This window comes from Neofelis nebulosa, chromosome 1 (assembly GCF_028018385.1).
Source record: "Neofelis nebulosa isolate mNeoNeb1 chromosome 1, mNeoNeb1.pri, whole genome shotgun sequence".
Lineage (NCBI taxonomy): Eukaryota > Metazoa > Chordata > Mammalia > Carnivora > Felidae > Neofelis > Neofelis nebulosa.
Window position 1 is genome coordinate 25,388,846 of NC_080782.1, and position 13,740 is coordinate 25,402,585.

At 39.1% G+C, this 13,740-nt stretch overlaps 1 protein-coding gene across 9 annotated transcripts in view; it reads left to right on the forward strand.

The window, feature by feature from the left end:
* Positions 1–12,792, forward strand: part of CDH6 (cadherin 6) — a 127,618-nt gene extending 114,826 nt beyond the window's left edge. For 8 of the 9 annotated variants that reach the window (XM_058716384.1, XM_058716390.1, XM_058716417.1 and 5 more), the window contains 4 exons: positions 482–603; positions 1,654–1,771; positions 1,903–2,154; positions 7,250–12,792. In XM_058716384.1, the coding sequence (XP_058572367.1) occupies positions 482–603; positions 1,654–1,771; positions 1,903–2,154; positions 7,250–7,740 (983 nt within the window). In that variant the 3' untranslated portion in view covers positions 7,741–12,792. Of the gene's footprint in view, positions 1–481; positions 604–1,653; positions 1,772–1,902; positions 3,034–7,249 lie in introns of those variants that run through there. The other variant, XM_058716452.1, reaches the window with a different exon arrangement.
* Positions 12,793–13,740: the final 948 nt, after the last annotated feature.

The following is a 13,740-nucleotide window of genomic DNA, read 5'->3' on the forward strand; positions in this document are numbered from 1 at the left end:
TAATATAGCAAAATGCCAAGCACTATGTCTAGCTCTTATTCAGCACAAAAAACTAAGATGAAAACATCCTCTGGTTTCCTTGATCCCCCCCGCCCCCAGCCCCCTGGCTCTTTCTTTTGTCCAAATGTTTTCCCATCTCCCTGCTTCTTTGGCTTCCCTTAAAATCTGCCTCTCAACTGCCTTTCCTGGATAATGTTTTTCTTTATTTTTGTGTTATTCTGGGGGTTGCTATACAGTTGCCCTATATCAACACAAGTAGCTTTATCTCCTAGGTATTTCCAGCAGGTGTATCCAACTCCAGAAGCATTCTCTTTTGTGACTAATTCTTTTTTGTGACTAAGTTGGTACACAGTGCCTTGTGGTACTCAGAGCAGCCTTGGGGAATCTGTGTATGAATGAGAAAGGAGTGAGTGACTGTTGTCTAAAGGGGGTTGACAATCGACATATAAATGCCTATTCCCTTCTTTTTGGCATGTTGCAGATAATCCAAAGCAAAGCAGCCGAGTCCCTCTATACATTAAAGTTCTAGATGTCAATGACAATGCCCCGGAATTTGCTGAATTCTATGAAACCTTTGTCTGTGAAAAGGCAAAAGCAGATCAGGTGAGTTTCATAAGAAAGTAAATTAATTTAGTCAGATTAATTTAGATCTTCTAATAACTCAGACGATACACAGAGCTGAGGGCCAGGTTTGAATTAAGTATGAAGTAAATGCTAACAAAATTAATACTATAAATAAGAACAGAATGAATGTTTAACTTGCATAAGAGAACAAGCAGTTTTTAAGAACTGGAAGTTCATCATTCTCAAAGACTGATGTGGATTCAAATCAGTCCTGAGTTTTCATTAAAATAGATTAGTCACTGCTTTATTTGAAAAATCTTAATTGGTGAGCAGATACTTTTAATTACCATGTGTACAGAGAGGAAAGCAATAACTACGACATATTTTACAATTGCCTATAATTCATAGCTCCACTTACTTATATTGCCCATCTGTACAAGTAATACACATTCGTGAATGTTTTCCTGTTTTACACATTTGTCCCCACCTGAAATAGGTCTTTTCTACCAATGGTATAAAATTATGTTACAGTTTGTCGAAACAGCGGTACACTGTTAAAATACATGTTAGGGCAGGAAGTTGAAGTTGTGTTTTATGTACAAACTTTCTTTTTAGTTTTTATGCAAGTTGATGGTTTATGTATATGTCAAGACTGCATTTCTAAACAGGCTGTTGTACAGAGTGCCCAAAGTTTTTTAGTTGAAATGCTGTGGTAGATCACTGTGATATTTTATAGTTTTGTATCACTCTAGGGCAGTGTTTGCCAACCCAAGTGATTTTGCCCCCAGGGGACATTTTTTGATTGTCACAAAGAGGAGGGTGTCACTGGTATGTAGTGGGAGGAGACCAGGCTTGCTATTAAACATCCTACATACAGTGCCCAGGATAGCCCCAAAACAAAGTGTTATTTTGGGCTCTATTTCCAACCCATCATTTCATTGCATAGAGTGTACTCACTGTAAATTTTCTAGAGACTATCATTTTTAAATTAAAATCAGAAATCATTTAGTTAAGCAATTTACTGCAACACTGTAAGGAATGCTCTTGAGTTACCAAAATTTTATAGCAGCTTTATGGTTTTGATTTTAGTTGATTCAGACCCTACGAGCCATTGACAAAGACGACCCTTATAGCGGGCACCAATTCTCATTCTCTTTGGCCCCTGAAGCAACCAGTGGCTCAAACTTTACCATTCAAGACAACAAAGGTAAAGGAGCCCAAGTTACTTTCTCTGTCTATATATTTATATCTTTATCTCTATCTATCTATTGTCATCACAATTGTTGCAATCCATGACGTGGTATGCACGTTAACATTGACTTTGCTTTCTGGTTCCAGATAACACAGCAGGAATCTTAACTCGGAAAAATGGCTATAATAGACACGAGATGAGCACCTATCTCCTGCCTGTGGTCATTTCAGACAACGACTACCCAGTCCAAAGCAGCACTGGGACAGTAACTGTCCGGGTCTGTGCATGTGACCACCATGGGAACATGCAGTCCTGCCATGCGGAGGCCCTCGTCCACCCCACGGGACTGAGCACAGGGGCTCTCATTGCCATCCTTCTGTGCATCGTGACCCTACTAGGTAAACTGCTTCTCCCTGCATCCTATCTCCCCATGAGAGGCACACACTGTTACTGTGACACTCTAGATTTATCCGCCTCCCCCATTAAGGCATACAGCCCGCTCTAGGTGAGTAGAGTTACATGCTGAGAATCTGTGTTGTTCAACCATGAACTAGTTTTTGTTTGAACATAGCTTTGGAGAATGAACAGATATGAAACTTGCCTATGTCTTTACCTACTCAGGGAATCATTCACCAAAGAAATCTCTTGTCTGTCAGACTGGGAATGAATCCCAGGCAGGATTTGAGGGCACTATATAAATAGGCCCTTTTCATTTCATTTGTTGTTTAATATCTAACCTGGCAAACACTGTTAAAATATAAAGAGTGAGAGTCATCCAGTATGGAAGGTGTGATGATGGCCCTTTGTATGAAGGTAAAGTTTAAAGATCAGTGGGAAAGTGGAAAGAGAAATGTGATGACTTTTTCTCTCTCAAACAGGAAATAAAGAAGTGATTAAATTTTCTTCAACCCAGCCAACTTGCTTTGATCTACCCATTTAAATAACTACCTTCTTAGCATTGCTCCCTGAATGCCACATACACAATGTCTATTATTTCTCAGACTCTCAAAAATAAATAACTTCTATGACTGAGGAAGTAAATCTGGGACCTAAAAGAAATGAGTGCAATCAAGGTGAAAATCAAGGTTTAGCAATGATTCAAAATGAAAGTTTCATCCCCAACAAATGAATTAAGCTCACAGGTTGAGCTCAAAACACTTTACAGACCGTTGCCTGTTGTGAACTAAGAAATCAAATGTTAGTTAACTCAGTCCTTCCAAAAATCAAAGCAAGCTCACCTACACAAAGGGAAGAAAGGGAAGAAGTTAAGTGTCAACCTGGATTGCGGGGGGGGGGGGTACTTTTTCAAAAAAAACCTGACAATTTGGTGACTTTGAGAGAAGGAAAGAAGAAAGAGTAAAGACCTACATTTTTCCAAGAAGAGAATGCCTAGGGATCCCTGCTCAAGAACTTCACATTTCGTATCATTTTGCTAATTATAACAGAAGTCTTGAAACTTAACTACAGAGCTGTGATTCTCTTTGTCAACGAAGATTCGGGGGAAGTATTTTAAGATATGAGGATAAATAAAAGCTGACAGTATGCAAAGACAAATCAGTGTTTCTAATGGTGTGAGTCTATAACAGTTGTTTTGGAAGAGAAGGATATGAATATTCTTTTTGATTAAAAAAGGTTATTTTTAGAAGGGCTGAACTGGCAGGGCTGTACTCAGGGAGAATTCCATAGACATTTTGTGGTCTGTAGAAAGAGAGCTGACTCTCATCTCATAGAAGTGATTTCTCCTTACCTTCATCATCTACCCATTTTCTCCTCCCCACTTTTTTCCTCACCAACTCCCTCTATCCTCCCTTTTCATTTCCTTCTCCAATGAATTCACTGTCTCCTTGTTACTCCTAACTTGTTTCAGTGCTTCCTACAGCTGGTCTATTCTCTTTGGAATTCTGTACCCAATAAGACAGGAAATAAATGGGATTTAACCCTTCGTAGGCTAACACCATGGGCTATACACTGGGCAAGAGGCTTCACAACTGTTTTTCTCATTTACCCCTCAGAACCATCTGGTATGTATTTATCTGCATCTCAAATTAGAGTACTGAGGCTCTAAGATGTGCAGTCATGTAGCCGACTCACACAGCTAACAGGTGGTGGGACAAAGTACAAAACGCCGGTCTTCTCCCCCTGAGCCTCAGGGCTTCCACATTGCTCTCTGCTTTCTTTGTGAGCTCACAGAATGTAAGGTAATTTCCAGGCTGAAAGAGCCCGAACTGAAAACGAGACCATTGAAGAAGGTGGAAACAAACCTCAGGTTTTGTAAGAGAAGGGAAGCCACAACGATAGAGGAGGAAACCTACAGTCAATAAAGTGGATCATGTGGCATCTCTTATTTTATTTACAAAAATAAAACAACAGGGCACCTGGGTGGCTCAGTCGGCTAAACTTCCTACTTCAGCTCAGGTCACGATCTCATGGTTCCTGAGTTCAAGCCTCACACTGGGCTCCCTGCTGTCAGCACAGAGCCTGCTTCGGATCCTCTGTCTGTCTGTCTCTCTCTCTCTCTCTGTACTTCTCCTGCGCTCTTGCTCTCTCTCACTCTCTCTCAAAAATAAATAAACATAAAAAATAAAAATAAAAAAATAAAACAACACTGAAAACAACTACTACATCTCGTGTCTCTGTGGTGCTTTACAGTCTGCACAACTGTTACATTTATTAACTCATTCCTGACGACAGCACTGGCCACTGTGTTAGTGCCTCTCTTTTACAGACAGAAACACACTTAAAAAGGTGAAATCATTTAAGTGAGCCTAGGCAGGCTGATTTCAAGTGCCTTGCTACCTTCTAGCTTTATGATGGGATTTGAACACAGGTCGGTCCAAGCATTCCCCACTCAAAATCTCACTACTATCCTCTGGCCTCAGGGGATTGAGAAAAGGGAAGAGGTCAGTCACTGGGAAGAAAGCTATTACTTTCTCAGAATGTATTTTTTTTTGCTCCACATGCTTAGAACTCACATCTTCAGTTTATAAAAGTTAGCTTTGAGAAAGATCTCCTTTCCAAAATTTCTGTTCAGATGTACATTGGGCTAAGAAGAAAAGTACAGGCAGTCGTAGCTGTAGGAGAATTAGGCAGTGAATGAATGTCTCTGATTCACCAAATGTGCCCTCTCTCTTCCAGGCAATCGCACTTCTGGGTGTGCATAGGACTAAAATAAAAGATACAGATAACCTAAGCCGGGGAAGAATTAGGAAGAGATAAATGCCTGCTATCTTGCCTTAAATGGTGGCACAAACCATTGTACATACAGGTTTAATTCTTTCCAAGACAGTTGTCTTGATTCTATTCTCTAACCCCAGAGGCCATCCTCAGTTACAGTCCTTTGTTTTGCAAACCCTTGTCATTGGTCACACGGGAATCCGGAAAAAAGCGTAGACTATTAGCATGCCCTGCAATTTTCCACCCTCCCGCACCTCAGGGTAAAGTGAAGATATACAGAAGCCTCCAGGCTCCACGTGACAGGCCCTGCCCTCCTCCTCTCCTCTCCTGGGCCCCCTCAGGTGCAGCCATAGCGTCTCCAGGCTGTTTCTCAAATACTCTAGGCACCTTTGCACCCCAGCCTTTCTTCCAGCTCTGTCCCCCTCACCCGACAGCTCCTCAGATAATTAATTCCCCATATCTTTGCTCAAATGTCACTCCTCTTAAACACACGGCCCCTCAATCATACACAGAAGTGCTCCTCATCCTCCTTTCTCTGATCAACTTTTTGTTTCCACTGCACATATCACCTTCTAATGATTTCCTTATTAGACACATTATTTGTTTTTCAAGATCTCCATCCACCACCACAGCCACCTCTGCCCACCTCATTAGGACGGGGCTCTTGATCAATGTTTTTCATTGATAGTGTCTAGAACTATAGCTGGCACAAAGTAGGCACTACATAAATAGTTAGTAAAACGCCCTGAATGGCTGGGATGAATGAGGCAGGAGGATGCTGTCTGGCAGCAAACGACAATGTGTACAATTACACAATCGCACGCTTGAAAATGGCAACACTGGATATCCTTCAGAAAAAGTCTATAATCAAAGCACGCTTTAACGCATGGTGATTAATAAGTGTTGGCTTTTTAGTTTGACCTGGATTTCAATTGTTTGTACATGTGACACCTCTAAACCTCAACTTCCTCTGTGTAAAATGGGGTTATAATGATGGTACTTACTTTGTAGGGCTGCTGTGATGATCAAATGAGATTCAGTATGTAAAGCACTTAGCACAGTGTTTGGCACATAGAACGCTCTCAGTAGATAACCAATTATTATTAATGCTATTAACACCTGAAATTTTAATATATAGAGACATCCGAATGCATGTATCCGTCATTCTGTGTGTAGGTATCCATATCCACCAAAAGCCATTATTCTGTAATTCTTACTACAGTAATTCAATTTCTATGACTCATAAAATCTGGACCATGTTATGGATGAGAAAATAAAAACACATTACTAGTACTTCTTGCAGTAAACAGCCCTGGACAAACCCAGTTTCATAATGCAGTTTCTGCCCCGGATGGCTGTTTTCTCTCTAAGCTGTCTCTGTGTTTTTATTTTCCCACCCATATGTCCATTTGGAGATGTGTCTCTACAGGTAGCCAACGGCGAAGAAACATCAGGAGTTATTTGAACATAATCCTTGCTTTGCCTCTAATTGGAGTTCAGAGGAAAAATCAAAAGGACAAACATTCCAGGCATCACACTTAACAGAATACTAAGTCTGAAAGATTTTTTTTTTTAAGTTCCCTCTTAAATGTGTTTATTTTATTTAGCTCAAACAGAAATAAGCTGGTGTGTGTCTTATCACCCGCCCCCTTTCAAACCGGCTGGTGTTGAAGTCCAGAATGGCTTTCTGAATTGTATCTGGGTCTCTCCAGGTATTATCTGTAGTAATATTTCTCATATGTAGAAAGGTATGCAGACATTCACATGTCTACTTGGGGTTTTAAACCAATTTTACACTTTTCTGAGGGAAAAAAAAAGAAGAAGAAGAAGAAAAAGAAGGCAGAGTGCAAAAGTTATTTTAGACGTGTAGTTATGCAAACCCTTCAACACATCCCGAAGGTGCCAGCCTTGTGCTTATAAGCAGTTTCAGAGCATTTCAGGTGTTCAGCATAATTTGCACTCTGATTGCTGCGCTCTCGCTGTGTTTGAGCTTTTTATTATTATTATTATTATTTTATTTTTTCCTTACCTTCAGACTAGCTCCCCGTTTCAAAGCGAAAGGGAACTACTGACAAAAATATGAAGGTGTTTTATCCTCTACTTAAATTGTAACTTTCTTTCAAATATTCTCCTCCGCTTTTGGGGGGTCCCCGGTTTGATCACGCGTGGAGGCAAGCGCAACCTTCAAGGAATAAAAGTTGAGTCTGCAGTTTCCCGGAGAAGTTTTGAAACTTCACGTTGGAGCGCAGCGCTGCTTGCTGACATTAATTGGGCGGCAAATTAACTTCCCCTTCCCTTCTGCTTTGTCTCTGCTTCCAGTGACGGTGGTGCTGTTCGCAGCTTTGAGGCGGCAGCGGAAAAAAGAACCTTTGATCATTTCCAAAGAGGACATCAGAGACAACATTGTCAGTTACAACGACGAGGGTGGCGGAGAGGAGGACACCCAGGCCTTTGATATCGGCACCCTGAGGAACCCCGAAGCCATAGAGGACAGCAAATTACGCAGGGACATCGTGCCCGAGGCCCTCTTTCTGCCCCGACGGACTCCAGCAGCTCGAGACAACACCGACGTCCGGGATTTCATTAACCAAAGGTTGAAGGAGAACGACACGGACCCCACCGCGCCGCCCTACGACTCCTTGGCCACCTACGCCTACGAGGGCACCGGCTCGGTGGCCGACTCGCTGAGCTCGCTGGACTCGGTGACCACGGAGGGAGACCAAGACTACGACTACCTTAGCGACTGGGGCCCGCGGTTCAAAAAGCTCGCAGACATGTACGGAGGCGTGGACAGTGACAAAGACTCCTAATGCGTTGCCTTTGTCACCTCGCAGTCCGCCGCCCAAGGACCTGCAGTGGCGACGCCCGCCTCCGTGTCCACTGCTCCGCGAAGGCTTCTCGGTGGTGCCCGTGCCCGACGTCGACGGCTGCAGTCCGGGGGGACCCAATGCGAGGGACTTTTTTCTAGTACACTTTTATGAGCTTCCAAGAGGCAAAGGTTTATTTTTTAGCGCATCCAGTTATCCATGTCGGTCAGCCCCCCAGGCCCCGTGCTGGAAGAGAGAACCAGGAGTGATATTTTCCCTTGCTCTCCTAGGGCGGGTTGGGAACACGCTCAGTGTCACTGGCCCGGCCTCCCTACCACACTCCATTGACTCAGGTCAGCTGACTGCTCTGGCTGTACATTTCACACGCTAATGGGATGAGGGACTGTGCTTTAACGATAAAAATATAGTTTTAGTGGGAAGAAATGAGGCAGGAACAACTGTGAGGTTGGTCCTGGTATATCCGCTCGCAAGGAGATGATGGACTGTGTATATTGGGTGTGTTTTATGGGTGTGTCCCAAAGTATTTAAAATGGCATTTGCCTGTCCTATGTGTTCTTCAAGAACTTTTTCTGGCACCAGTGACCATTCAAAGCATCAAATCCACCAATGTTTTAAGATTCTGGGTCCTCTTTAGGACTAGAAACAAATCAAATGGTAATATTAAAAAACAACAAACAAAACGTAATGATATCTCATTCCTGGCCACTAACTCATAATTTTTTTATATATTAAACACACAAAAGTTTGCCCTTGCACCGTATAAAGAGAAAGGGAAAATAGCTAATGATGTCAACAAAGGAAATATTTAGCATATTTTAAAGCTCGGGCCACCAAATGTACTACAGATCACTTAAAATTACTTCGACCATCAGTATCAGTAAACTAATCACAAGTAAGTCTAATTGTTTCAAATTCTCAAAGAAACTTTTCTGAGACAAATTTTAACTCCTTGTCTGTAGTTGTTGTCAGTATTATTCTAATATACTTGAAAGTAGCCGTGTGAAGTACAATTCATATTCTTGATCCTTCGTACACAATTAAGTTACATTAGTAAAGGTAGATTAGAAAAACTCAAATCCTGCCCTCCGAGTTTAATGGGGAAATGGGAGCCAGCCACACTTGAACCTGATAACTTGTCCTTCACATCTGGAAATATCTATATATTTATATGATGTGATATAGATGTATTGTTGAGATCACAGTGAAAAACTACACATTACATGTTTGGAATATGCTTACGAAGGGAAAAATTTGATTCCCTTCAACGAGAGTGTTTAAGATGGTATTAAAATGATAGTTGACATTCAAAAGCATTAATATTTTTCCATTGTTTTTAACTTCGTTGCTATGGCAACCCTGCCATCCTTGTCTTTGAACCAATGATAAAAGTAATGGTCTCAAACTACAATAGAAAAGTAATGTACAATCCATCCAATCTATTATTTCTCTAATTATGCAATTAGCATCATAGTTATTATCCAGAGGACCCAACTGAACTGAACTAATCCTTTTGGCAGGTTCAAATCATTTATTTCATATGGCTGTTCTAATGATTTGTATCATTAGAATCTTACATTGTGCAGTCATCAGAAAATTCCAAAGTACTGTAATGAAAACATTGTTGTTTCAAAAACTTAGAAAAGAAAAAAACCCAGGCTCTGTATATATCTATATATCTATATATATTATGTACTTAAGAATATGCTGACTTCAATTATTAGTCTTAGGGATTTATTTTCAATTAATGTTAATTTTCTACAGATAATCTTAATGTCATTTCCATTTGGAGATACTGTCATATTAGCACATACTTTCTATTTGGAACACACTGTTGTTTAGTTAAGTTTTAAATAAGCGTGTTACCCAGGAAGTAAAGACGGCACCCTTAAAATAAGAGAAATGTAGTCTTTTTGGGTTACCCAATTAGAGTGAAAAGTTTTTTAACCATATTATTCCTTGTGTTTCCTGAATGTCTTCCTATTTTGTAATGGACTTCCCTGTATACTAACAAGTATTTCATGTTTTCAGGGTTTTCCTTTGCTAGTTCTTCACACACACACACACACACACACACACAGAGGAATGCAAACAAAATACTATGGGAGGGTTTCACTGTAATGAATATCATAGTCACAGTTAAGTGTTGAAAAAGATAGCTTAGTAAAGTTAATTAGTAAGAACTAGTTATTCATAGCAATAGAATACCACCTTAATCACATGACTTACTGTAAAATTAAAGAGCTCTCTGTCCTTATGTTTCATGTCATGTAATAAATTGTATCAAGAAAGATAGTCCTGTAAAAAAGAAAGTTATCATCAGAAGTCTTCCTTTTGAACTTTTGGGTTAATTGGAATGTCTGAGGGTTGACGCTAGCAACTTCCAATGTTTAACGGTAAGGTTTATTCTCTCCTCATAAGTGAAAGTAAGTAGTTCTGTAGTGGAATGTTTGAGATGTAATTGGCAGGTATATTATCCCACCTTGAAGATGGTACAGTGAACCAAGAGCAAGTGAATATGACTAAATATTGAAATAACTGCTTAATCTCTTACCATAAAACCTGATGATGAAGTGACTCTCTAAGAAATTGGATAATTTAAGACTAGAGCTGAATATTTTAGTATTAGGGTCCTGTAAGTGTTCTCTGAAAATTAATACTCTCTGATGTCATGGAAATAATGAGAGCCATACTTCCATCATTCTGTGTGTGTCTCTCTTCCTTCCCACCAGGATACCGGGTCAAGGATCCCAGTGAACATAAATCATTACTGGAGGAAAAAAAAAATTAGTTTTCAGCTCAGTTTTCAGAAAGTCTCTTTCCTGATAGTAGATGTTAGTGAAAGAAAGATGGCAGGAAAATGGGAAGAGGTAAAATTTAATATTTGCTTTGGTCACTGAGAAACTACAATTCATTCATTATAAGCAGATGACTTTTATGGATTGCTTCAAGGACATTGAGGCCCATCTGAAAAATTTTTCCCCTCCATTCAAAGGGAAGAGTTTCTTCAAACCACTAAGATGTTCCCTAAAATAAGCTGGAATTTTTAAAATGTTAAGCTGCTGTGCATAAGTTTACAACCCCATCACTTCATGGCCACTTTCTGCTGAAAGGCCTAAACATTTGTCCCAAAATAAAAAATGAAATCAAATGAGGGAAGAGACGGTTCCATGGAATCATAAGTGAGGGATTCTAGGCACAGTGAATAAATGTTTTTTTACAGAGCTTTTTAGCCTTATAGTTCAGTTGCATAAAAGGAGTTTCAGATACAAATTGACTCCATTTTCAAATGGAACAAAACCTGGTGATTCAATTTTAACTCATTAAAAAAAAAAAAATGGCTTAGTGTTCATTTTCAGCTCCAAAAAGTTGTACAAAAATTTCTTAAAAGTTGAATCTCTATCTTGGAAGCATCCAAATTTTGTGAATCCAAGTTAACTTTAGAATGTTTCCATTACTTTCATTTTTAAGTACGTCAATATTAGATGTCCTGATTTGCTAAGCGAACCTTACATCAAATGCTTTGCCTTGAAATCAGTATTTCACTGAAGATAATAATATATAAACTATGAGTTAAGAATTCCTCAATTCTATAAACTTGAGGACCACAAAAGTATATAGATGAAAGGGAAGAACAGAGTTGATTCTTGGGCCCAAACTAAATATTTACATCAGACACACCTAAATTAATTTTCCCTAGGAACCAAACCACCGAATAAATTATCTTACCCTACTCCCTAGTTTTGAAGCAATATAATTACTTTGGAAGAACACTCTAGAAAGTCATGATTCCCCACTATTTTGAAAGGTATCCTCTAAAAAGGATCATTTTAGAGTAATTTTATTCTTTATGTTTTTCTCTAGATGAAGTCTTTTTTTTGAATTGTGACAGGGCCAATGCTTGACACAGCCAAGCATTTATATTTAACACTAAAACCCAGCCTCCTTTATCAGGTTATAAGAGTAGAAAGATTAAGACTTAGTACATGGATCTTCAGGAAGATGAACTATTTTCTCAAGTCTAACAAACAGCTTTCTTTTCCAGAGAATACAGAATTACAGAATGGTCTCCTTAAAAGTTCAGTGACTATTAGGTTTGCAGCATTTTTAATCTCCCTTTGGCATCTTTATGGAATAGTTTTCTAAAGGGGTAATTCTCTCTACTAAAAAATATCAGACCCTGACCGTATTCAGTGTGCAGAGGAATACCCTCTTATAAAGGAAATACGTTGACTCGCACACGTGTTAAAAGTTAATAAAGAAATAGCTCATTTTTAAAGCCAGAAGTTTATGGTCTCTGCATCGTCAATTTAATTTAAGCATTACTGAGACAATCTTTAATCTACTCCGCATTTTGTAATACCTTATTTATGATGCATTTTCATTTTTTAATTTGGGGGGAATGTTAGTCCGATAGATGAAAGTGCCAAAAGGAGGTCAAATGGAAACAAAGCCTATTACCCACTGTATTTCAGACAGGACCGAGGCACTTAGCCTGAGAGCCACTGGGTTATTAGATTAATTTCAAAAGAGCTTTTACAAGTTGCTTAATTCCATTTTTTTTTTAAACCCATGGACCACAAACTCAAATTTCTCTTCAAATGGGGTTAATCTGACAAATGAGGCATGGACCCAGCGTTGTGGAAAAAGCATTCCGCTATAATGAGATCTTGGTCTTTCTTGCAAGACAGTGTTATTTATGTAAATATGTCTAGAGTCACCTTCTATAAGCTTTTAGTTTTCTATGATCTATTAGTTTAGTGTTTATTAAGGAATCAAATGTATAGAACTACTAGACATTCAGGGCGAATGCTGTGTAGCAAACCAACTTGTCTGCTCGAAAGAAACATAGGAACGCTTCAAAACCACCATATTGTTTTGTTTGTGATTATTTTCATTGCTTTGAAAGTAAACTGCCTAAGAATAGGCCTTATAATAAATACTACGTGCGTCCTCAGTAGTACCAAGCTAAGGCGATTTGGCATTCTCCTACTGTGATTTGTGATTTTAAATCCAGAAAATAAAAGCTTTTTGGTATTGATTGTTTTTAATTAAAAATACTCCCAAGTATAAATTGAAGCTGATGCCACCCTTGAAGATTTGCTGGCTGGGATGCTCAGTCAGATGGCTTTTCTCAGTATCATTGGTCTCTGGCAATGAGAACACCTGATGGAAACAACCCCTGCTCAGCTTTCATCCACATTTCTAGCTGGGGATATTTTCATAACTTCACAGTTTACATGAGAAAGTTTCCTGTGTTGGAAGGAGAGGTAAGACAATGACCTTACAGCTCAGTGTGGCCGCGCCTTTTGTTGTAGTCAAATGGCAAAAACACGCTCCTTGAAATGGCTTCTTTTATTTTCCTTTGTTTTCTTAGACGTATACATTTGAAAAGAATGCAATTTAAAAAGTGATTTCTCACAAAGAGTAAATATGCCTTTTGCAAATCAATTTTTGTAACAAGTTATTTATATGATATTACTTAATAAACTGTTTTTTTCTAACTTGTTTTTTTTTCAATTCTCTCAACCTATTGTTTTTAATCAGAGATCTCAAAACAATGTACATGCTGTTACACACTTTATATCTTTCTAAATCTGCTGTTTGAACCTCTCAAATAGTTAAGTAAAGCCAACTTGTTATACGATAATTAGCTTGTAAACAATAGTTTCTCCCAGCCAGCATTATACATCATTGGTACTGCCCTGCAGACTCCTTACTGCTGGGGCATCAAGAATTCTACTGTTATTTATGGAATTGCTGTATTAAGAAGAAAGCTGTTTATCCTCCTGGTAATTGCTTTAGATAAAAAAAAGACAGTTCTATATTTTTGCCCATCCCAACTCTCCATCCTTTATTTCACTCCCATAGAAAAGAAATGTCTATGGATCTCTGATTTAAAAAAGAGCAAGAAAAAGCAAGAGCCAGACCAGAGGGAAATAAGGATAAAATCCTTCCACCATTCTGATACTATGAGTAAATAAA